Here is a 27,500-nt window from a genome sequence, read left to right as displayed (position 1 = left end):
TCCGATCAGTAATCTGAGGATGCGGTTCTCTCTGAGGAGTCCGAACTTTCTTGGTTGGAGCCTGCTGCTTCTATTCCTCCGGCAGAGGAGGATTTCGCCATTAGATTTAGAGTAGCACACCTGCGCTCGCTTCTAAGAGAAGTTTTGACGATAATAGAGATTCCTAGTACTGATATGCCAGTCGAATCTCAGAACACTAAATCAGAGGGCAAATTTGATTAATGCGGGTGGGGAAGGATGGAGATCCTCTTCCCTTTCGTCTATTTCCTTTTTGAGATTCCCAGCTCTGTAGGGGGCTTGTGTTGTTGCCCATCCCTACTTGGCTAACACCCTTTGTGTGCTTGCCTATCGTTTTACTATTCCGTTTTAAGGATTGTTTATTCTTAGAGCTCTTGGTTATAAGAGGAAACTCTTTTTATGAAGATGTTTCGTCACAAGGGATATTTATGTACTGACGACTTAGGTTGTCGCAGTTTCTAGAGACTTCCTATTAAAGCGTCTCTCTTTTGATTCGAGGTGATGGTTCCCTCAATATTTTCGAAAAAGAATAAAGGCCTTGGAGCTTTTAATTCTTTTATCTGGGACTTTCGCAGATTACTAGCCCAAAGCTAGGGCTTCAGTTTTTTGTTTTTTTTCTGTTCAGGACTTGAATCGCTCTGACAGATATGACTTCTAAATCTAATCTTTCCTTCTGCTTGAGAGAAAGATTTAATTTGGTTCTGATATTCTGCGGTTTTACCGTTTGATGAGAGAGCGAATCGGAGAGACAAATTTCTTTCTCTTATTCTTTTAGTGCGGTTAAAGCACAGCGTCAGAGATATCCGCTAAGCCTGAGCAATCCACGTGTTTTTGGAAGCCGACTCAGTCCTGGAATAAGTCCAAGCAGAGCAGAGGCCCGCCTAACCTAGGTTGGCAGGAGGGGCCAGTTCAAGGTCATATCTTGGATCGTGTTGGAGACTGACTATCGCTCTTTTCAGATGCTTGATTCAGGGATGTACAGGATCCATGGGTCCTAGAGGTAATAGCCAGGCTTCAAATCTCAGCCTTTCAGGGCAGTTTTCCTTCTCTTCCAGACAGAGAGAGGGAAGCCATTTCAGGTGGGTGCAGGTTTTGTTCTCCTTTGGAGTCATTGTCCCGATGCCTATGGCAGAGTGAGTTTTGAGATATTATTCAAACTGTTTTTTTCATGGTCCCATAGAGGGAGGGTCCTAAAGTTCTTAAGCAAGCTTATCATGTCTCCTCGTTCCAGAGGGAGACTATAAGGTCCACTCTACCCTTGGTACGGGAAGAGCAGTGCAGGACCACTGTTGAGGAAGGATATCATAGCTTTTCATTCCTCTTCTGGGAATATTTCCAGTTCCTAAAGTTGTTGTTTCTGGACCAGCACTTCCAGTACATTGCTCCTTCCATTTTGGTCTCGCTACTGCTTCCAGAGCCTTTTAGTAATCTAGGGTTTCTTTTGGCAGTGGCCAGAATCTAGATCTAGCGGTAGCTTCCCTTGTCTAGACGATCTGGTTCAATCGCCATTGTCTCATCTGATAGAAGACCATTAGGGATTTCATCTGTCTTCCTCTATCCTCAGGGATGGAAGAATATCTAGACCAGAGTTCTCTGGTAATTATTAATTGCCATGGCAATTGAGAGAATGTACATAGATAGCACTCAACAGCACTTGAGAGAAATTATCAAAAGTTACCATAGGAATGATAACCCTGAGAAATGGCGGATTAAAACTTAACATTTATTAGAGATATTAAAAACGGGGGGTATGTGGATTTAAAATCACAGTCAGTGTGAGTGAGTGAATGGCGGCTAATGGCCAAACAGCCTCCATGTCATAAAGTATTCAAATTGAGTGAAACCTGAGTGCGTTGTTAGGGTACATCATTAGTCTGATAGTAATAAAAAAGTCAGTTACTATTACTTGGATCCTTGTCTGACTTTTATCATTGTAAATCCTATGATGCCCCCAAAGGGTGGTTTGGAGGTAAATGTGAGGTATACTCTATTGGTGTAATGCCCCAACTATTGTGTTGGCTGATAATACCAGTTATAAATTCAGTGTAGAACAATAGCCCCCTAGTGGATGCCTGTAGTAAATCCTAAGGTTCCACTAGAATACGCTGGTAGTGTACCTAGAGCTGTCAAAATTATGATCTTGTATGTACTATAAGGACACTATTTGATAGGTATAATACCTATTTGGTATACTCATAGGGGATTCATATCAGTTATTCTTATAGTGTAAGCAATATTCCGGCATGCTATTTGCCAGATTGTTATTGGTTACTGGGTAAGCCTCAGGGTAAATCTATGGGGTATATCGTTAATATAATAAACATCAGGTAATAATCAGATAGTGCTTGGTGCAAGTTTATACAATAGATTCAACTCGTATAGCTTTATTTGAATTGAGCTGGTAAGTATCCAACTGGAGTACTTAGATAGATTTTGGGGTAACATTCGTTTATAATCACCACTCTCAGTTGCATTAATATATGTGTCTAGTTTGTATTATAAACTCAAGTGGTACAACTGGAGATTGCCCCCTAGTGGATGCCTGTAACACGTCCTGAGGTTCCACTATAGTGCGCTAATAATGTAGCTAGATCTGCCAAAATTGTATTCCAACATCGTTATAAATGGGTAGATGTCTTGTATGTACTGTGAGGACACTGTTTGATCGGTATAGTACCTACTTTATATGTTCATAGAAGATACATATAAATTATTCTTATAGTATAAACAATGTTCCAGAGTACACTCCGCTAGCTTATTATTGGTTACCAGGTATACCCCTAGCTAATTATATGGTGTATAACGTTAATATAATAAACCTCGGGTAATACTCAGATAGTGCTAGGTGCAGATTTATATAGTAGATTTAACTTGTACCGCTTTATTTGAATTCAGCTGGTAAGTCTCCAAATGGAGTAGTTAGATGGATTTTTAGGAGTAACATTCATTTATAATCACCATTCTCAGTTGTACTAACATATATGTCTGGTTTGTACTATAAATTCAAGTAGTACAACTTTATTTAAATTAAGCTGATAAGTTTCAAACCGAAGTTATTAGATGGATTTGTTTACTAAAATTTAACATTTGTTTTTAATCGTCACTTAGGCTATGTTAATAGCTTATATGGTGTTACTGAAAACACCACAAAATTTCCGGATACAACTTTATTTGGAATTACGCTGTAGTACTTAGGATCTGGGTGAATTAAGTTAGTTTAGCGTACTGCTAGTCGTATCACTCCCAGCTTCCACCTAAATTACTAACATATATTACGGTAAGTGGAGAAACCCCAAAGTAGTTAAATTACACTGCTGTGCCGCAGATTAAAGTGGTCTGTGCCTAATATTCAATTACATATAGGTTTTTATCTTGCCTGCAGCTAGGCTAATAATAAGCAAGCCCCCAGGGGAGAAACCGCTAAGTCGCACGCTAAGAAAAGTGATCGTATCACAAGTGTGACACAGTATTATTAATAGGTAGTTACAACTAATACTCCAGATTGGGTAGTAATGTTATCACACAACCAAACACGCTCTCAGTTTTAAATTAAATTCTAATTAATCATTCACTCTATTGTTCACACTGCTGCTATGTTAAAAAAGGGGAGATACAATCTCCGGCGGCCCTGATATGTTTCGCCAAACGGCTTTGTCAACTGAGAGTGGTGATTATAAACGAATGTTACCCCAAAATCTATCTAAGTACTCCAGTTGGATACTTACCAGCTCAATTCAAATAAAGCTATACGAGTTGAATCTATTGTATAAACTTGCACCAAGCACTATCTGATTATTACCTGATGTTTATTATATTAACGATATACCCCATAGATTTACCATGAGGCTTACCCAGTAACCAATAACAATCTGGCCAATAGCATGCCGGAATATTGCTTACACTATAAGAATAACTGATATGAATCCCCTGTGAGTATACCAAATAGGTATTATACCTATCAAATAGTGTCCTTATAGTACATACAAGATCATAATTTTGACAGCTCTAGGTACACTACCAGCGTATTCTAGTGCAGTGTTTTTCAACCAGTGTGCCGTGGCACACTAGTGTGCTGTGAGAGATCCTCAGGTGTGCCACGGCAGACTGACAACAGTGTGACATATTTTTTAAACTTTGCTTGTTTTTTACTCCAAGTGCAGGGGTAGTTTGTAGGAGGCATGGCATAACAGCACAATACATACAGTATGTGTGTGTTTGTGTGTATGTGTATATATATATGCTGTATTAGGCTACAATGTGTGATTTTTTTTAAATTTTGGGATGGTGGTGTGCCACAGGATTTTTTAATGTAAAAAAGTGTGCCACGGCAAAAAAAGGTTAAAAATCACTGTTCTAGTGGAACCTTAGGATTTACTACAGGCATCCACTAGGGGGCTATTGTTCTACACTGAATTTATAACAGGTATTATCAGCCAACACAATAGTTGGGGCATTACACCAATAGAGTATACCTCACATTTACCTCCCAACCACCCTTTGGGGGCATCATAGGATTTACAATGATAAAAGTCAGAGAAGGATCCAAGTAATAGTAACTGACTTTTTTATTATTATCAGACTAATGATGTACCCTAACAACGCACTCAGGTTTCACTCAATTTGAATACTTTATGACTTGGAGGCTGTTTGGCCATTAGCCGCCATTCACTCACTCACACTGACTGTGATTTTAAATCCACATACCCCCCGTTTTTAATATCTCTAATAAATGTTAAGTTTTAATCCGCCATTTCTCAGGTTTATCATTCCTATGGTAACTTTTGATAATTTCTCTCAAGTGCTGTTGAGTGCTATCTATGTACATTCTCTCAATTGCCATGGCAATTGATAATTCCTAGTATGTTTCTTCTAATGTACAGAACCTATGTCCCACAGTATATACTCATTTATTCCAATCTATTTTTCTCTCTCTCTGATCCTAGGAGAGATAGGAGTCAAATTAGGGACACAGCACCAGTAGTGCCGTCGTTTTTTCTTTTGCCTACATATACAGAGTTCTCTGGTTTAGGCACCAGGATGGATTCCTGGATGCTAATTTAGTCTTCGTAGACATGAAGACATTTCTATCGGACTTGTGAAGTTATGAGTTAGCTTCATCAGGTTGTGTCTTCCAGACCACCTTCCAGCCATTGCTGGCTCTGTGTTGGGTGGTGATGATTTGTCATGGGGTCCATCTTGGACTTAATTTCTTTTGCCAGGTCTCCTTTCAGCTGAGACTCGGTGTATGCTGAGGCAGTGGAGGGCGTTGTTTTGAATCTGTCTTAACAGATTTGCCTCGACTCGCTCTCTAGTGTCTTTGTCCAGATCTCCTTGTCCTGTGGGACATCTTTCTTAAATCATCCGGGGTGGTTTTGACTTCGGTTGCAAGTCCTTCAGGATGGTGAGGGGGTGCCAAGAGGGCATGGGGCCCGTGGACTCAGAAGGTTTCCCTCCCGATTAACTTTATGGATCTTCAGGCAATCTTTTTGCTCTGAGGGTTTAGACTACTGGGTTAGTCCCAGTTTATAGATTCTAGTCAGTCTTCTTTCGGTGGCTTAGATCTCCATCTGAGGGGACTTTCTAGTGATGAGGGTAGTATTTTGGGTTTCGTAGAGGGCGGATGTTCTCTACAGACATTCCCTTTATCTGGGGATAAGGTCTCCTTCCAAGGGGTTTTCGGATATTTGTAACTGGAAGGGGATGCTGGATGAGAATCTCTGGATGACCCGTCTCAATACCAAGTTACCCACAGATGGGTTGTGGTTCAGGGATCCTCAGGCGGAGCTAATGGATGCATTAGCAGTGCCTTGGAGGTTCAATACAATTTTTCCTTCCTCAAGTGGTGGCTCGAACCTAGCAGGAGCAGGCGTCAGTGATACTGATTGCTTCATTGCGGCCGTGAAGATTGTGGTTCGCAGTTTCGTGGGGGTGTCGTCTTCCCCTCCATGAAGGGTTACCTTGTCCCAGGGATCTGCTGGAACAAGACCCCTTTGCTTCATCAACTCTTATTTCTCTGAGGCGGACTGTGAGATGACGCTTAGTCTTAGCCAAGAGAGCGTTTTCTGAGAGGTTATGGTCCTCTCCTTCAAGCGCGTAAGCCGGTTCCTCGTCATCTGTCATAAGGTGTGGAGGACCCCCTTCCTCTGTGAAAAGCTTAGTTCGTCCTGGCACACTATTTAAGTCTGCCAGGATTCTTTCCTTCCTCCAGGATGGTCTGGAGAAGGGCCTCTTAGCTAGTTCCTTGTTGGTACAGTTTTGGCCCTGTCTGTTTTACTGCACAAGATGCTCATTGAGCTTTCGGTCGTACAGTTTTTTGTTAGGGCTCTGACTACGATCAGACCGGTGTGTCAATCTGATGCTCCTCCTTGGAGCTCAGATCTTGTTCTTAATGTTTGGCATCAGGCTACTTTTATACCTATGCATGAGGTTGACATTAAAATGTTATATTGGAAGAAAAAAAAATAAAAAAAAAAAAAAAATGTTATATTGGAAGATTCCTTTCCGTCTAAATATTGCTTCTGCGTGCAGAAGTCTCTGAGATTGTGGCCTTGCAATGCGACCCTCCTTATCTGGTTTTCCACGATAGTAGGGCTGTTCTACGAACCTAGTTAGGATTTCCTCCTGCGGTTGTGTCAAATCGCAACTTCAATTAAGAAATTGTGGTTCATTTCTTATGTCCTATTCCTTCTTCTCGAAGGAAAGTTTACTACATAATATGGAGTCGTGCCTTGAAGTTCTATCTTCAGGCAACATAGGAATAGACAGATTTGTTCTCTGTTTGTTATCTATCTGGGAAGCGTAAGGGTCAGAAGGCTCCTTCGACTTCCTTATCTTTTAGTTGAGGAGTATCATCAGCTTGGCTTATGAGACAGCGGAACACAAGCCTCCTCAGAGGATTACAGCCCATTCTACGAGAGCAGTGACGTCCTCTTGGGTCTTCTAAAAAGAGGGCCTCTATGGATCAGATTTGTAGGGCGGCTACCTGGTCCTCCTTATATTCTTTTTCCTAAATTTTTAACAAGTTTTTGCATCTTTTGAAGCAGCCTTCGGGAGAAAGGGTTTTGCAGGCTGTGTTGCCCTCAGATGGGGGCCGCCTCTACTTTTTGCCCTCCCGTTAGCATTCAGTGTCCTCTGGAGCTTGGGTATAATTTCCCACAAGTAAGGAATCCAGCTGTGGACTCTCCCTGTATTAAGAAGGAAAACATAAATTATGCTTACCTTCTGTACAGGGAGAGTTCACAGCTCCCGCCCGTGTTCTCCAATGGGTGGCCCTAAATTTTAAATAATTTTTCTGGCACCTTTATCACCCTGATATTTCTCCTACTGTTTCTTATTCCCTCGGCAGAATGACTGGGGAATGAGGGAAGTGGGGGAGGTATTTAATCCTTTGCCTGGGGTGTCTTTGCCTCCTCCTGTTGGCCAGGTTCAGTATTTCCCACAAGTAAGGAATGCAGCTGTGCACTCTCCCTGTACAGAAGGAAAGGAAATTATCTTGTAAGCATAATTTATGGGGGTTTTTTAAAAAAAAAATACTTACCTTTTTGTTAGGGTAAACAGACCACTGATCCTCCACCCATTTCTCCTTCTGTATTTTGCAGTTCGATGACAAATCCGGCTTCCTCCAATCGTTGCTTGCCCCCATTGGCGTCCAGCTCTTGGGGCACACAACAATGGAGGGAAGCCGGATTTGTTATTGATATGCAAAATACAGAAGGAGAAGCGGACGGAGGATCAGTGGTCTGTTTACCATAACAAAAAGGGATTTAACAAAAAAAGCATATTTTTAAAGTTTAATAAATTAAAATGTCCCTGTTTTTAAGAGTATTTTTTAATAATGGGCTTTAATTCATTATACTTTACAGTCACTTTTAATTGTCTGAAGTAGAAACTAACAAGTTTTTCATTTTCTAATGTCAGCTGTGACAGGTTATCATATCAGATACATACAGACAAACCTACCCTTGAAGCCCACTAGCAAACTGCTAAGTTATATATCAAGCACTGAGCCACTAGGCACACCACTAGCAAATAGCAAATGGATATATCAAGCACAACAGACTCCGACACTGATCCCTGAGGCACACCAATAGCTAATTTATATATCAAGCACAACAGGCCCTGACACTGATTCCTGAGGCACACCACTAGCAAATAGCTAATTTATATATCAAGCACAACAGGCCCATCACTGATCCCTGAGGCACACCACTAGCAAATAGCTAATTTATATATCAAACACAACAGACCCCGGCACTGATCCCTGAGGCACACCACTAGTAAATAACTATTTAATATATCACGCACAACAGGCCATGGCAAGGATCCCTGAAGCACACCACTAGCAAATAGCTAATTTATATATCATGCACAAAGGTCCTGCAATAATCCCTGAGGCACACCACTAGCAAATAGCTAATTTATATATCAAGCACAACAGGCCGCGGCACTGATCCCTGATGCACACCACCAGCAAAATAACTAATTTATATATTAAGCACAACAGGTCCAGGCACTGATCCCTGAGGCACACCACTAACAAATAGCTAATTTATATATCAAGCACAACAGGCCCCGGCACTGATCCCTGAGGCACACCACTAGCAAATAGCTAATGGATATATCAAGCACAACAGGCCCTTGCACTGATCCCTGAGGCACACCACTAGCAAATAGCTAATTTATATATCAAGCACAACAGGCCCCCGGCACTGATCCCTGAGGCACACCACTAGCAAATAGCTAATGGATATATCAAGCACAACAGGCCCTGGCACTGATTCCTGAGACACACCACTAGCAAATAGCTAATTTATATATCCTGCACAAAGGTCCCTGCACTGATTCCTGTGGTAAACCACTAGTAAATAGCTAAATTATATATCAAGCACAACAGGCCCCAGCACTGATCCCTGAGGCACACCACTAGCAAATAGCTCATTTATATATCAAACACAACAGGCCCCGGCACTGATCCCTGAGGCACATCACTAGTAAATAACTATTTAATATATCACACACAACAGGCCATGACAAGGATCCCTGAAGCACACCACTAGCAAATAGCTAATTTATATATCACGCACAAAGGTCCCTGCACTGATCCGTGAGGCACACCACTAGCAAATAGATCATTTATATATCATGCACAAAGGTCCCTGCACTAATTCCTGAGGCACACCACTAGCAAATAGCTAATTTATTTATCATGCACAACAGGCCGCGGCACTGATCCCTGAGACACACCACTAGCAAATAGCTAATTAATATATCACGCACAACAGGCCCTGGCACTGATCCCTGAGACACACCACCAGCGAAATAACTAATGGATATATCAAGCACAACAGGCCCTGGCACTGATCCCTGAGACACACCACCAGTGAAATAACTAATGGATATATCAAGCACAACAGGCCCTGGCACTGATTCCTGAGGCACACCACTAGCGAAATAGCCAATGGATAGATCATGCACAATAAGCCCCGGCACTGATCCCCGAGCCACACACCTAGCAAATAGCTAATTAATATATCACGCACAACAGGCCCCTGCACCGATCCCTGATGCACACCAGTAGCAAATAGCTAATATATATATCAAGCACAACAGGCCCCTGCACTTATCCCTGAGGCACACCACTAGAAAATAGCTAATTTATATATCAAGCACAACAGGTCCATGCACTGATCCCTGAGGCACACCACTAGCAAATATCTAATTTATATTTCAAGCATGGGAGACCCCGGCACTGATCCCTGAGGCACACCACCAGCAGATAGCTAATTTATATTTAAAGCACAAGACCTGACACTTATCCCTGAGGCACACCACTAGCAAATAGCTAATAGATATGTCAAGCACAACAGACCCCAGCACTGATTCCCGAGGCACAAAACTACCAAATAGCTAATGGATATATCAAGCACATCACTAGCAAATATCCCATCTTTTTAATTCACTCTATTAATTAAACTCTGTATTTGTGCTGTTTGATATCTGAATGCGATTATTGTAGAGCACAATATCAAACTCTTGGTTAATAGCTGGATAATCCAGTCTTGTCTGCTGTGATGTAACTTTTGTTATATAGTGATACAAATATCCTTCCTGTAATATAACTATTGTTTTTAATCCAGTATTTTTTTTTACTTTATAAAAGGTACTGTTATTCTTTTTTGAACATACACATAATTATTTCCACCACATAAGTATTTCACACATCAATGTAGTTGTATAATTTTCCCTACATCCTTGTTTATGAATTGCTACTACGTTAACATTTTTCCAACATCTGGACCATCTCCTGTTAGCAGTGATTGGTTAAAAGGTGTAGCTCATGCTGCCTCTAGCCCAGGTCATAGGTCTCTAGAAACTTTGGAGAACATTTGTTGTCCCTTTACTTGACTGTGCCCCTCGCAGTTGCATATAAAAGGCCTTGCTGCCCTAAATATAATTTTTATGTATTATAAAGAATCTACAGTTTGAGCTGTCAGGGGATATGTAGAACTGATTCCCCTGTCTACTTTTCTCCAGTGGTGCCAACCTCTTGGCAGTAAACTCTGATGGGAACATGCCCTATGACCTGTGTGAAGATGACGTCACACTAGACCACATAGAAACAGCCATGGCAGAGCAAGGTGAGTCTAAAACAATGTTCTACCACCCTGAATGGTTTCTCTCTTGTCCTGCGGTTTTACCTGTTTCTGTATAGTGCAACTGTAGTCACATTCAACCGTCCCCAACATCTGTGTCATCTGATAGAACTCACAGGTGAACCTTCATCTTATGGAGACAAAGAAGGAGACTTACAGGAGTATTACAGTGTGTTAGTTGTTAATGGAGTGTATTTGGGAATCGTGCACTCGTAGGTGTGAGCTGGATGTGAGTAATTCTTATGATTTCCTTTATACATCAGGTAAGTGTGTGCACCTTGTCTCAGTGGCAGGAAGTCTACACCAAGCTCTTTCTAGTAAGTTCCACTCCCTAGTGTGTCATTCCATGAGTGTTACACTCCTCTTCCTTTCTCTGGCACTTAGCACCTTAAGTAGAGATAGGCCAGAGTGGTCACACTGACAACACAGGATGATATCTGGGAAATATGGCATTTGCTTTCATATGGAACTGGAGCACTGATCATGCTCTGTTACCATATGAGGACAGAGGTCACTTTACAGCTGAGGCTGCTGTAGCTTCCTGAAACTGTGATATATATTTTCTTCATAAATGGAAAGAGTCCACAGCTGCATTCATTACTTTTGGGAATTCAGAACCTGGCCACCAGGGGGAGGCAAAGACACCCCAGCCAAAGGCTTAAATACCTCCCCCACTTCCCTCATCCCCCAGTCATGCTTTGCCTTTCATCCCAGGAGGTTGGCAGAGAAGTGTCAGAAGTTTTCGATAGTCTCTTATGGATGGTAGTACTCTTCGGCATGGGACTGGAGTTTTAAGTAGTCCTGTCAGCCTCTCAGTGAGAGCATGGGTGAAAGTTAGAGTCTGGAGATGCAGGGAGAGTCTTTCTGCGAAACCACTCATATTAACAGCTCTACAAGCAATCAGCATTGACGAGTTTCGCTTCCTGCTTTTTTCTCTCAAGTCCATGGCAGAAGCGACGCTACTATCTGTCACACTTGAAGGACCGTGTTCCTGTTCCACGGCGTAGATTCCGGTAAGATCATTTCATTTATCTTTCATCTTTGATGTATTGTAATTACAACGGTTTGTTCGAGAGGGGCTACAACAACCTTTCGGGGATAACTTTAATATAGGGTCTCAGTGAGGCTCCTTTTTGTATCTAGGAATCATGGTTAATATCTCCTGAGGGGGGTTATTGAACAGGGGTGTTTATATTCATGTTTGTTATGTGATTCTGTCTGCTAATGTGTAGTGTTATGGCTATTTTGGTACATAACGGCCTATGTATAGTGACGCAGCCTTTACGGTCGGGCACGCTTTTGCATGGACTGCACGGTTTACCTTGTGACTCCATTTTCGCATTCCTGACCATGTGGCGACGAAGAAATCTTGGTCCGCTGGTGTCTGGTTCTCTGGAGGTGGTGAGTGCCCCAGCCATTGGGGATGTAACGTGCTGTTTAGATTTTTCTTATCGGTCCATTTTTTATTCAGTGTCCCAGTTATGGAGGATTCTGATTTTGGAGACAGATGTCTCTAGTTCGGACACTACTTTTTGCAAAGAACATGAATTGGCCCGGGTGATACATGCCCATCAATTATGTACCGAATGCCGTTTTAGAGTGCCCACTGGGGATTCTATTTCCCACGAAGCGAGTTCCCTACCACCAACTCTTACTACACATGCAGGTAACCCAAAAGATACTTATCTTTCTATATAGTGTGGCCTGTTCCCAGTGGAGGTTACGACATGGTTCTGCATGGCCATATCTTTGGCGCTAGCGCATCTGCACCTCCCGGCAGTGTCTTTACGATATTGTCCTTGTTCCGTTAACCGGGGCTCGTCAGGCGTGGGATCGCCTGGTCAAGTTCAGCCCTCCGGGGGAGCAACTGCCCCTGAGGCCTCAGGGGGTCAACCTTCGGCGCCGGTGTTTTCTTTTGTCCTGGCGGAGGTATATTTCGCCTTTCGTTATAGACTGGCAAGCCTTCGTGTTCTACTAAGGCACATTTTTGGTGCTGCTGGAGGATCCCACTCTTAATAGGTCTGGGGATTCTCAGTCTTAATCTTCCACTGGCTTGCATGCATAGATATAAGGGGATGAAGTAAGCTTCTTATAGTCTTTGTTTTTTGTGTATCCTTTTCCAGTTCTGAGCTTTGAAGGCTCAGACCCCTGTTGGGCTGGTCCTGCGGGTCTGTCCATTCTTCCTGGGTGATAACCTACGGGTTGCCTTATCTTTTATTTTCATACGGTGAGGATTTTTATTTGGTCTAAAGCTCATGTTGTGGATGTGATGTTTCCTTCGGGAACTTTCTTCTCTGGAATTGATGCTCACAATTTTGTGGTCGCACTGTTTACAAAAGACTGTCTGACTGTTCTTTATCCCTCCATCTCGGGAGTGACTCTATGTGGCCTTCACTGTGCTGGAGCCCTTGGTTTCAGGCTGGTCCTGACTGGGTACAAATCCTTCTGTCTTTGAGGCCTAGTTCAGACACGTGGTGCCTTTTTATGTCCGGTTGGTCCGGTGAGGGCGCCTAGTGATCACAATATGGTTTGTGTTGTTTACTTGTTTTATTTTGCAAGCTACAACTAGCATCCTGAGAGAACTTGAGGGTCCGTGGTTGCTTAGGGGCATGGGGGATTGGTTCAGTCCTCATTCGCCTTTTAATCTAGTGGGCCGGGACTCCGTTGAGATCCACGGCAACATGCTCAGTCGTTTCCTATTTTTCCGGCAACTAGAGTGTTCCTTCTCGTTGTGGGTTGGAGGCTTGGAGGATTTAGGTCCTTCATACTGCCGTTCCTACGGTTTTGCTTTTTATGGTCTCTTTGGAAGTGTCCTTTTAGGACTTGTTCCTTTTAGAGGTTCTCTTCCTTTGGGTCGAGACTTTCTGGACTTCGTCCGTTTTTTTCTGGTGGCTTTGGCTGCTTAATTAGGAAGTGAAGGCTGTGAGACTCTGTCTTTCTTCGGCAGTTAGTTGTCTCCATATCGGGGCGATAGGAGGTGTTGTGTCTTTTTCCAAGCATTTTGCTTAGGGGATGTCTGCCTGGGTTCGGGATGCTTTGCATTCTTCTCCCTTGGGTGTGGTCCTCTGGAACGTTTATCTGAAAGGATTATGGAGTCTAGCCTTTCTTCTACTCTCTTTCGGGTGACTGTTCTAGATCTCATTTCCCTTAGTGTTGCCCTTGGGGCCTTTGGGCTCTAGAGAAATTGCGTGACTTTGTCATGGCTTAGCACCTTGTTGGGGGGGGGGGGGGTGTTGACCTCCGGCTAAGGGTGTTCTTTTCCCTTTGGGCTGGGAATTACGAGTGAGTCCTGTACCCGTTCTCTGGGTTTCCCGGTTCTCATCCCCTGTGACGTCTGATTGCTTCAGATGGGGTATCTTGTGTTCCCTGGGGGTGTCGTTTGTTCTAGGATGATTCTAGGTCCAGGGTTCTTGTCTTGGATCCTTATTGGATGTCTGGAGACTTATGATCCTGTGGACTTGTTTGGGACAACCCAGTTTTTTCAGGGACCCTATGTTGCGACATAGGAACTAGCTCATTGGGTTTGCAAGCAGGAAGGCCAGAGTTTACATCCACTTTTGGGTACTGATTATAAACTTGTCCTGACTTGTCCTTCGGACAGAGTGTGCTCCTCTTCATGGGGAGTTTTTTCTCTGTTGGGTCAACAGTGGTGTCTGGATGATTTTTTCATTTGGTCCGTCGTGTTTTGATCATACTATGGCTTCATGTGTTGTGACATGTACGCTGTTCTTATCTGTGCCCTTCCATATTGAGGGGATAGTTTGTCTTCCTTATGAGCTGGGGTTTCCTCTCTCTGGAGGGTCTTTGTCCTGCCCTGTGTGTAGGAGGTTGGATAAGGTGGCAGCATCTGCTGCTCTGTGGGCTCTGTTCCACCTGTTGGAATTTGATCTCTCTACTTAGAGACTGTCTAAGAGAGCTGTGAGAAGTCTTCCTATGGATCTATTGCACTTTTCTCTGTTCCAGGTCCTTGGGGGGTTCTCCTTGGGAGTGCCTTATTTTGGAGGAGCGGATTGGGTTAGCACCCAAACTCTGTTAGGGTGGGTGAGTCCCCCCTTTTTCTTTCCATTCCCTGGGGGGCATTTGCTTGGGGTCTTTTTGTCCCCCCTGTCTATCAGACATGTCTGTCGCTTGGGCTGGTCCGGTGTTGGAGCAGCATCTGAGATCTGTTGCTCTGCTAAATTCGTCCTAGGAGCATTCGAGGTACGGTTAGCCTCTTGAGGTTTCTACTTTCTCCATGTTCAAGATTTGTGGGAAGGACTGGCGGCTCTTAGATAGCCTGCGACATTATTCACTGGTTAGTGGATACTTGGCAATCTGAAGGATTCTATCTTCAGCTGCTTTCTGCTTGCCCTGCAAGTATTAAAGTTTCAGAGTCATTTTTAGATGACTGCAGCGTGCAGTGTTTTTGCTTCAGGTGTTGTTCGTCAGACCTATCTTTTATATTCTTATCATATGATAAATGAATTTATGCTGTATGTAGCCTATATACAGAGAACTATATATTACCTCTAGTTAACTTCGTTTACAAAAATACGGTCATATCGATTTCACTATTGATACCTTTAGAAACCAAAGTATCTAGTTTATGTATCCAAAAGGATTCCTTTCTCTTTAGTTGTAGCTCCGTATTCTAAAGGGAAAGGAATCCTTTTGGATACAAAAACTATGAATCCTTTTGGATACACCTATACATTAGGACTCTGCAGAAGAATAGAAATTAGTGTCAAGCCTTGTGTAAACGAAGTGTTGATGCATTCATAATTATATCATACCCACCTAGTATGTTAAGTTATTGCAAGAGAATCCCAGTTCAGAAGCCTCCTGTGCACAGTGTCTTGTTTATTTGTATACGTCTAGAAATATGTTCAGCAGGACCGCACACAATACACAAGATGAGACCTATTGATAAAGGTGCATAAGGCCCTCACTGTACCTGCTGCTAATATCTCTTCCTATACACCCAGCACCTACTGACCTTACCTGCTGCTAATACCTCTTCCTATACACCCAGCACCTACTGACCTTACCTGCTACTAATGCCTCTTCCTATACACCCAGCACCTACTGACCTTACCTGCTGCTAATACCTCTTCCTATACACCCAGCACCTACTAACCTTACCTGCTGCTAATACCTCTTCCTATACACCCAGCACCTACTGACCTTACCTGCTGCTAATACCTCTTCCTATACACCCAGCACCTACTGACCTTACCTGCTGCTAATACCTCTTCCTATACACCCAGCATCTACTGACCTTACCTGCTGCTAATACCTCTTCCTATACACCCAGCACCTACTGACCTTACCTGCTGCTAATACCTCTTCCTATACACCCAGCATCTACTGACCTTACCTGCTGCTAATATCTCTTCCTATACACCTAGCACCTACTGACCTTACCTGCTGCTATTACCTCTTCCTATACCCTCAGCACCTACTGACCTTACCTGCTGCTAATACCTCTTCCTATACACCCAGCACCTACTGACCTTACCTGCTGCTAATACCTCTTCCTATACACCCAGCACCCTACTGATCCTACCTGCTGCTAATACCTCTTCCTATACACCCAGAACCTACTGACCTTACCTGCTGCTAATACCTCTTCCTATACACCCAGCACCTACTGACCTTACCTACTGCCAATACCTCTTCCTATACACCCAGCACCTACTGACCTTACCTGCTGCTAATACCTCTTCCTATAGACCCAGCACCTACTGACCTTACCTGCTGCTAATACCTCTTCCTATAGACCCAGCACCTACTGACCTTACCTGCTGCTAATACCTCTTCCTATACACCCAGCACCTACTGACCTTACTTGCTGCTAATACCTCTTCCTATAAACCCAGCACCTACTGACCTTACCTGCTGCTAATACCTCTTCCTATACACCCAGCACCTACTGACCTTACCTGCTGCTAATATCTCTTCCTATACACCCAGAACCTACTGACCTTACCTGCTGCTAATACCTCTTCCTATACATCCAGCACCTACTGACCTTACCTGCTGCTAATACCTCTTCCTATACACCCAGCACCTACCGACCTTACCTGCTGCTAATACCTCTTCCTATACACCCAGAACCTACTGACCTTACCTGCTGCTAATACCTCTTCCTATACACCCAGCACCTACTGACCTTACCTGCTGCTAATACCTCTTCCTATACACCCAGAACCTACTGACCTTACCTGCTGCTAATACCTCTTCCTATACACCCAGCACCTACTGACCTTACCTACTGCCAATACCTCTTCCTATACACCCAGCACCTACTGACCTTACCTGCTGCTAATACCTCTTCCTATACACCCAGCACCTACTGACCTTATCTACTGCTAATACCTCTTCCTATACACCCAGCACCTACTGACCTTATCTGCTGCTAATACCTCTTCCTATACACCCAGCACCTACTGACCTTACCTGCTGCTAATACCTCTTCCTATACACCAGCACCTACTGATCTTACCTGCTGCTAATATCTCTTCCTATAAACCCAGCACCTACTGACCTTACCTGCTGCTAATACATCTTCCTATACACCCAGCACCTACTGACCTTACCTGCTGCTAATACCTCTTCCTATACACCCAGCACCTACTGACCTTACCTGCTGCTAATACCTCTTCCTATACACCCAGCACCTACTGACCTTACCTGCTGCTAATACCTCTTCCTATACACCCAGCACCTACTGACCTTATGTGCTGCTAATACCTCTTCCTATACACCCAGCACCTACTGACCTTACCTGCTGCTAATATCTCTTCCTATACACCCAGCTCCTACTGACCTTACCTGCTGCTAATACCTCTTCCTATACACACAGCACCTACTGACCTTACCTACTGCTAATACCTCTTCCTATACACCCAGCACCTACTGACCTTACCTGCTGCTAATACCTCTTCCTATACACCCAGCAGCCTACTGACCTTACCTACTGCTAATACCTCTTCCTATACACCCAGCACCTACTGACCTTACCTGCTGCTAATACCTCTTCCTATACACCCAGCAGCCTACTGACCTTACCTACTGCTAATACCTCTTCCTATACACCCAGCACCTACTGACCTTACCTGCTGCTAATACCTCTTCCTATACACCCAGCAGCCTACTGACCTTACCTACTGCTAATACCTCTTCCTATACACACAGCACCTACTGACCTTACCTGCTGCTAATACCTCTTCCTATACACACAGCACCTACTGACCTTACCTACTGCTAATACCTCTTCCTATACACCCAGCACCCTACTGACCTTACCTGCTGCTAATACCTCTTCCTATACACACAGCACCTACTGACCTTACCTACTGCTAATACCTCTTCCTATACACACAGCACCTACTGACCTTACCTGCTGCTAATACCTCTTCCTATACACCCAGCTCCTACTGACGTTACCTGCTGCTAATACCTCTTCCTATACACCCAGCACCTACTGACCTTACCTGCTACTAATACCTCTTCCTATACACCAGCACCTACTGACCTTACCTGCTGCTAATACCTCTTCCTATACACCCAGCACCTACTGACCTTACCTGCTGCTAATACCTCTTCCTATACACCCAGCACCTACTGACCTTACCTGCTGCTAATACCTCTTCCTATAGACACAGCACCTACTGACCTTACCTGCTGCTAATACCTCTTCCTATACACCCAGCACCTACTGACCTTACCTGCTACTAATACCTCTTCCTATACACCTAGCACCTACTGACCTTATGTGCTGCTAATACCTCTTCCTATACACCCAGCACTTACTGACCTTACCTGCTGCTAATACCTCTTCCTATACACCAGCACCTACTGACCTTACCTGCTGCTAATACCTGTTCCTATAGACACAGCACCTACTGACCTTACCTGCTGCTAATACCTCTTCCTATACACCCAGCACCTACTGACCTTACCTGCTACTAATACCTCTTCCTATACACCTAGCACCTACTGACCTTATGTGCTGCTAATACCTCTTCCTATACACCCAGCACTTACTGACCTTACCTGCTGCTAATACCTCTTCCTATACACCCGCACCTACTGACCTTACCTGCTGCTAATACCTTTTCCTATACACCCAGCACCTACTGACCTAACCTGCTGCTAATACCTCTTCCTATACACCCAGCACCTACTGACCTTACCTGCTGCTAATACCTCTTCCTATACACCCAGCACCTACTGACCTTACCTGCTGCTAATACCTCTTCCTATGCACCCAGCACCTACTGACCTTACCTGCTGCTAATATCTCTTCCTATACACCCAGCACCTACTGACCTTACCAGCTGCTAATACCTCTTCCTATACACCCAGCACCTACCGACCTTACCTGCTGCTAATACCTCTTCCTATACACCCAGCATCTACTGACCTTACCTGTTGCTAATACCTCTTCCTATACACCCAGCACCTACTGACCTTACCTGCTGCTAATACCTCTTCCTATACACCCAGCACCTACTGACCTTACCGGCTGCTAATACCTCTTCCTATACACCCAGCACCTACTGACCTTACCTGCTGCTAATATCTCTTCCTATACACCCCGCACCTACTGACCTTATCTGCTGCTAATACCTGTTCCTATACACCCAGCACCTACTGACCTTACCTGCTGCTAATGCCTCTTCCTATACACCCAGCACCTACTGACCTTACCTGCTGCTAATACCTCTTCCTATACACCCAGCACCTACTGACCTTACCTGCTGCTAATATCTCTTCCTATACACCCAGCTCCTACTGACGTTACCTGCTGCTAATACCTCTTCCTATACACCCAGCACCTACTGACCTTACCTGCTGCTAATACCTCTTCCTATATACCCAGCAGACTACTGACCTTACCTGGTGCTAATACCTCTTCCTATACACCCAGCACCTACTGACCTTACCTGCTGCTAATATCTCTTCCTATACACCCAGCACCTACTGACGTTACCTGCTGCTAATACCTCTTCCTATACACCCAGCACCTACTGACCTTACCTGCTGCTAATACCTCTTCCTATACACCCAGCTCCTACTGACGTTACCTGCTGCTAATACCTCTTCCTATACACCCAGCACCTACTGACCTTACCTGCTACTAATACCTCTTCCTATACACCAGCACCTACTGACCTTACCTGCTGCTAATACCTCTTCCTATACACCCAGCACCTACTGACCTTACCTGCTGCTAATACCTCTTCCTATACACCCAGCACCTACTGACCTTACCTGCTGCTAATACCTCTTCCTATAGACACAGCACCTACTGACCTTACCTGCTGCTAATACCTCTTCCTATACACCCAGCACCTACTGACCTTACCTGCTACTAATACCTCTTCCTATACACCTAGCACCTACTGACCTTATGTGCTGCTAATACCTCTTCCTATACACCCAGCACTTACTGACCTTACCTGCTGCTAATACCTCTTCCTATACACCAGCACCTACTGACCTTACCTGCTGCTAATACCTGTTCCTATAGACACAGCACCTACTGACCTTACCTGCTGCTAATACCTCTTCCTATACACCCAGCACCTACTGACCTTACCTGCTACTAATACCTCTTCCTATACACCTAGCACCTACTGACCTTATGTGCTGCTAATACCTCTTCCTATACACCCAGCACTTACTGACCTTACCTGCTGCTAATACCTCTTCCTATACACCCGCACCTACTGACCTTACCTGCTGCTAATACCTTTTCCTATACACCCAGCACCTACTGACCTAACCTGCTGCTAATACCTCTTCCTATACACCCAGCACCTACTGACCTTACCTGCTGCTAATACCTCTTCCTATACACCCAGCACCTACTGACCTTACCTGCTGCTAATACCTCTTCCTATGCACCCAGCACCTACTGACCTTACCTGCTGCTAATATCTCTTCCTATACACCCAGCACCTACTGACCTTACCAGCTGCTAATACCTCTTCCTATACACCCAGCACCTACCGACCTTACCTGCTGCTAATACCTCTTCCTATACACCCAGCATCTACTGACCTTACCTGTTGCTAATACCTCTTCCTATACACCCAGCACCTACTGACCTTACCTGCTGCTAATACCTCTTCCTATACACCCAGCACCTACTGACCTTACCGGCTGCTAATACCTCTTCCTATACACCCAGCACCTACTGACCTTACCTGCTGCTAATATCTCTTCCTATACACCCCGCACCTACTGACCTTATCTGCTGCTAATACCTGTTCCTATACACCCAGCACCTACTGACCTTACCTGCTGCTAATGCCTCTTCCTATACACCCAGCACCTACTGACCTTACCTGCTGCTAATACCTCTTCCTATACACCCAGCACCTACTGACCTTACCTGCTGCTAATACCTCTTCCTATACACCCAGCACCTACTGACCTTACCTGCTGCTAATACCTCTTCCTATACACCCAGCACCTACTGACCTTATGTGCTGCTAATACCTCTTCCTATACACCCAGCACCTACTGACCTTACCTGCTGCTAATATCTCTTCCTATACACCCAGCTCCTACTGACCTTACCTGCTGCTAATACCTCTTCCTATACACACAGCACCTACTGACCTTACCTACTGCTAATACCTCTTCCTATACACCCAGCACCTACTGACCTTACCTGCTGCTAATACCTCTTCCTATACACCCAGCAGCCTACTGACCTTACCTACTGCTAATACCTCTTCCTATACACCCAGCACCTACTGACCTTACCTGCTGCTAATACCTCTTCCTATACACCCAGCAGCCTACTGACCTTACCTACTGCTAATACCTCTTCCTATACACCCAGCACCTACTGACCTTACCTGCTGCTAATACCTCTTCCTATACACCCAGCAGCCTACTGACCTTACCTACTGCTAATACCTCTTCCTATACACACAGCACCTACTGACCTTACCTGCTGCTAATACCTCTTCCTATACACACAGCACCTACTGACCTTACCTACTGCTAATACCTCTTCCTATACACCCAGCACCCTACTGACCTTACCTGCTGCTAATACCTCTTCCTATACACACAGCACCTACTGACCTTACCTACTGCTAATACCTCTTCCTATACACACAGCACCTACTGACCTTACCTGCTGCTAATACCTCTTCCTATACACCCAGCTCCTACTGACGTTACCTGCTGCTAATACCTCTTCCTATACACCCAGCACCTACTGACCTTACCTGCTACTAATACCTCTTCCTATACACCAGCACCTACTGACCTTACCTGCTGCTAATACCTCTTCCTATACACCCAGCACCTACTGACCTTACCTGCTGCTAATACCTCTTCCTATACACCCAGCACCTACTGACCTTACCTGCTGCTAATACCTCTTCCTATAGACACAGCACCTACTGACCTTACCTGCTGCTAATACCTCTTCCTATACACCCAGCACCTACTGACCTTACCTGCTACTAATACCTCTTCCTATACACCTAGCACCTACTGACCTTATGTGCTGCTAATACCTCTTCCTATACACCCAGCACTTACTGACCTTACCTGCTGCTAATACCTCTTCCTATACACCAGCACCTACTGACCTTACCTGCTGCTAATACCTGTTCCTATAGACACAGCACCTACTGACCTTACCTGCTGCTAATACCTCTTCCTATACACCCAGCACCTACTGACCTTACCTGCTACTAATACCTCTTCCTATACACCTAGCACCTACTGACCTTATGTGCTGCTAATACCTCTTCCTATACACCCAGCACTTACTGACCTTACCTGCTGCTAATACCTCTTCCTATACACCCGCACCTACTGACCTTACCTGCTGCTAATACCTTTTCCTATACACCCAGCACCTACTGACCTAACCTGCTGCTAATACCTCTTCCTATACACCCAGCACCTACTGACCTTACCTGCTGCTAATACCTCTTCCTATACACCCAGCACCTACTGACCTTACCTGCTGCTAATACCTCTTCCTATGCACCCAGCACCTACTGACCTTACCTGCTGCTAATATCTCTTCCTATACACCCAGCACCTACTGACCTTACCAGCTGCTAATACCTCTTCCTATACACCCAGCACCTACCGACCTTACCTGCTGCTAATACCTCTTCCTATACACCCAGCATCTACTGACCTTACCTGTTGCTAATACCTCTTCCTATACACCCAGCACCTACTGACCTTACCTGCTGCTAATACCTCTTCCTATACACCCAGCACCTACTGACCTTACCGGCTGCTAATACCTCTTCCTATACACCCAGCACCTACTGACCTTACCTGCTGCTAATATCTCTTCCTATACACCCCGCACCTACTGACCTTATCTGCTGCTAATACCTGTTCCTATACACCCAGCACCTACTGACCTTACCTGCTGCTAATGCCTCTTCCTATACACCCAGCACCTACTGACCTTACCTGCTGCTAATACCTCTTCCTATACACCCAGCACCTACTGACCTTACCTGCTGCTAATATCTCTTCCTATACACCCAGCTCCTACTGACGTTACCTGCTGCTAATACCTCTTCCTATACACCCAGCACCTACTGACCTTACCTGCTGCTAATACCTCTTCCTATATACCCAGCAGACTACTGACCTTACCTGGTGCTAATACCTCTTCCTATACACCCAGCACCTACTGACCTTACCTGCTGCTAATATCTCTTCCTATACACCCAGCACCTACTGACGTTACCTGCTGCTAATACCTCTTCCTATACACCCAGCACCTACTGACCTTACCTGCTGCTAATACCTCTTCCTATACACCCAGCTCCTACTGACGTTACCTGCTGCTAATACCTCTTCCTATACACCCAGCACCTACTGACCTTACCTGCTACTAATACCTCTTCCTATACACCAGCACCTACTGACCTTACCTGCTGCTAATACCTCTTCCTATACACCCAGCACCTACTGACCTTACCTGCTGCTAATACCTCTTCCTATACACCCAGCACCTACTGACCTTACCTGCTGCTAATACCTCTTCCTATAGACACAGCACCTACTGACCTTACCTGCTGCTAATACCTCTTCCTATACACCCAGCACCTACTGACCTTACCTGCTGCTAATACCTCTTCCTATACACCTAGCACCTACTGACCTTATGTGCTGCTAATACCTCTTCCTATACACCCAGCACTTACTGACCTTACCTGCTGCTAATACCTCTTCCTATACACCAGCACCTACTGACCTTACCTGCTGCTAATACCTGTTCCTATAGACACAGCACCTACTGACCTTACCTGCTGCTAATACCTCTTCCTATACACCCAGCACCTACTGACCTTACCTGCTACTAATACCTCTTCCTATACACCTAGCACCTACTGACCTTATGTGCTGCTAATACCTCTTCCTATACACCCAGCACTTACTGACCTTACCTGCTGCTAATACCTCTTCCTATACACCCGCACCTACTGACCTTACCTGCTGCTAATACCTTTTCCTATACACCCAGCACCTACTGACCTAACCTGCTGCTAATACCTCTTCCTATACACCCAGCACCTACTGACCTTACCTGCTGCTAATACCTCTTCCTATACACCCAGCACCTACTGACCTTACCTGCTGCTAATACCTCTTCCTATGCACCCAGCACCTACTGACCTTACCTGCTGCTAATATCTCTTCCTATACACCCAGCACCTACTGACCTTACCTGCTGCTAATACCTCTTCCTATACACCCAGCACCTACCGACCTTACCTGCTGCTAATACCTCTTCCTATACACCCAGCATCTACTGACCTTACCTGTTGCTAATACCTCTTCCTATACACCCAGCACCTACTGACCTTACCTGCTGCTAATACCTCTTCCTATACACCCAGCACCTACTGACCTTACCGGCTGCTAATACCTCTTCCTATACACCCAGCACCTACTGACCTTACCTGCTGCTAATATCTCTTCCTATACACCCCGCACCTACTGACCTTATCTGCTGCTAATACCTGTTCCTATACACCCAGCACCTACTGACCTTACCTGCTGCTAATGCCTCTTCCTATACACCCAGCACCTACTGACCTTACCTGCTGCTAATACCTCTTCCTATACACCCAGCACCTACTGACCTTACCTGCTGCTAATATCTCTTCCTATACACCCAGCTCCTACTGACGTTACCTGCTGCTAATACCTCTTCCTATACACCCAGCACCTACTGACCTTACCTGCTGCTAATACCTCTTCCTATATACCCAGCAGACTACTGACCTTACCTGGTGCTAATACCTCTTCCTATACACCCAGCACCTACTGACCTTACCTGCTGCTAATATCTCTTCCTATACACCCAGCACCTACTGACGTTACCTGCTGCTAATACCTCTTCCTATACACCCAGCACCTACTGACCTTACCTGCTGCTAATACCTCTTCCTATACACCCAGCACCTACTGACCTTACCTGGTGCTAATACCTCTTCCTATACACCCAGCACCTACTGACCTTACCTGCTGCTAATATCTCTTCCTATACACCCAGCACCTACTGACGTTACCTGCTGCTAATACCTCTTCCTATACACCCAGCACCTACTGACCTTACCTGGTGCTAATACCTCTTCCTATACACCCAGCACCTACTGACCTTACCTGCTGCTAATACCTCTTCCTATACACCAAGCACCTACTGACCTTACCTGCTGCTAATACCTCTTCCTATACACCAAGCACCTACTGACCTTACCTGCTGCTAATACCTCTTCCTATACACCCAGCACCTACTGACCCTACCTGCTGCTAATACCTCTCCCTATACACCCAGCACCTACTGACCTTACTTACTGCTAATACCTCTTCCTATACACCCAGCACCTACTGACCTTACCTGCTGCTAATACCTCTTCCTATACACCCAGCACCTACTGACCTTACCTGCTGCTAATACCTCTTCCTATACACCCAGCACCTACTGACCTTACTTACTGTTAATACCTCTTCCTATACACCCAGCACCTACTGACCTTACCTGGTGCTAATACCTCTTCCTATACACCCAGCACCTACTGACCTTACCTGCTGCTAATACCTCTTCCTATACCCTCAGCACCTACTGACCTTACCTGCTGCTAATACCTCTTCCTATACACCCAGCACCTACTGACCTTACCTGCTGCTAATACCTCTTCCTATACACCCAGCACCTACTGACCTTACCTGCTGCTAATATCTCTTCCTATACACCCAGCACCTACTGACCTTACCTGCTGCTAATAGCTTTTCCTATACACCTAGAACACTACTGACCTTACCTGCTGCTAATACCTCTTTCTCCAACATAGGTGTGTCCGGTCCACGGCGTCATCCTTACTTGTGGGATATTCTCTTCCCCAACAGGAAATGGCAAAGAGCCCAGCAAAGCTGGTCACATGATCCCTCCTAGGCTCCGCCTACCCCAGTCATTCTCTTTGCCGTTGTACAGGCAACATCTCCACGGAGATGGCTTAGAGTTTTTTAGTGTTTAACTGTAGTTTTTATTATTCAATCAAGAGTTTGTTATTTTAAAATAGTGCTGGTATGTACTATTTACTCTGAAACAGAAAAGAGATGAAGATTTCTGTTTGTATGAGGAAAATGATTTTAGCAACCGTTACTAAAATCCATGGCTGTTCCACACAGGACTGTTGAGAGGAATTAACTTCAGTTGGGGGAACAGTGAGCAGTCTTTTGCTGCTTGAGGTATGACACATTCTAACAAGACGATGTAATGCTGGAAGCTGTCATTTTCCCTATGGGATCCGGTAAGCCATGTTTATTAAGATAGTAAATAAGGGCTTCACAAGGGCTTATTAAGACTGTAGACTTTTTCTGGGCTAAATCGATTCATATATTACACATATTTAGCCTTGAGGAATCATTTAATCTGGGTATTTTGGTAAAATTATATCGGCAGGCACTGTTTTAGACACCTTATTCTTTAGGGGCTTTCCCTAATCTTAGGCAGAGCCTCATTTTCGCGCCGGTATTGCGCACTTGTTTTTGAGAGGCATGACATGCAGTCGCATGTGTGAGGAGCTCTGATACATAGAAAAGACTTTCTGAAGGCGTCATTTGGTATCGTATTCCCCTTTGGGCTTGGTTGGGTCTCAGCAAAGCAGATACCAGGGACTGTAAAGGGGTTAAAGTTAAAAACGGCTCCGGTTCCGTTATTTTAAGGGTTAAAGCTTCCAAATTTGGTGTGCAATACTTTTAAGGCTTTAAGACACTGTGGTGAAATTTTGGTGAATTTTGAACAATTCCTTCATACTTTTTCGCAATTGCAGTAATAAAGTGTGTTCAGTTTAAAATTTAAAGTGACAGTAACGGTTTTATTTTAAAACGTTTTTTGTACTTTGTTATCAAGTTTATGCCTGTTTAACATGTCTGAACTACCAGATAGACTGTGTTCTGAATGTGGGGAAGCCAGGGTTCCTTCTCATTTAAATAAATGTGATTTATGTGACAATGAAAATGATGCCCAAGATGATTCCTCAAGTGAGGGGAGTAAGCATGGTACTGCATCATTCCCTCCTTCGTCTACACGAGTCTTGCCCACTCAGGAGGCCCCTAGTACATCTAGCGCGCCAATACTCCTTACTATGCAACAATTAACGGCTGTAATGGATAATTCTATCAAAAACATTTTAGCCAAAATGCCCACTTATCAGCGTAAGCGCGACTGCTCTGTTTTAGATACTGAAGAGCATGATGACGCTGATGATAATGGTTCTGAAATGCCCCTACACCAGTCTGATGGGGCCAGGGAGGTTTTGTCTGAGGGAG

At 44.6% G+C, this 27,500-nt stretch overlaps 1 protein-coding gene across 1 annotated transcript in view; it reads left to right on the top strand.

Moving 5' to 3' along the window:
- Positions 1-27,500, top strand: part of PPP1R16A (protein phosphatase 1 regulatory subunit 16A) — a 315,248-nt gene that overhangs the window by 225,387 nt on the left and 62,361 nt on the right. Inside the window, exon 4 of the mRNA XM_053715494.1 lies at positions 10,552-10,655. Within this exon, the coding sequence (XP_053571469.1) occupies positions 10,552-10,655 (104 nt within the window). The remainder of the gene's footprint in view (positions 1-10,551; positions 10,656-27,500) is intronic.

Source organism: Bombina bombina, chromosome 5 (assembly GCF_027579735.1).
Source record: "Bombina bombina isolate aBomBom1 chromosome 5, aBomBom1.pri, whole genome shotgun sequence".
Lineage (NCBI taxonomy): Eukaryota > Metazoa > Chordata > Amphibia > Anura > Bombinatoridae > Bombina > Bombina bombina.
This window is presented reverse-complemented; position numbering and strand designations above follow the sequence as displayed.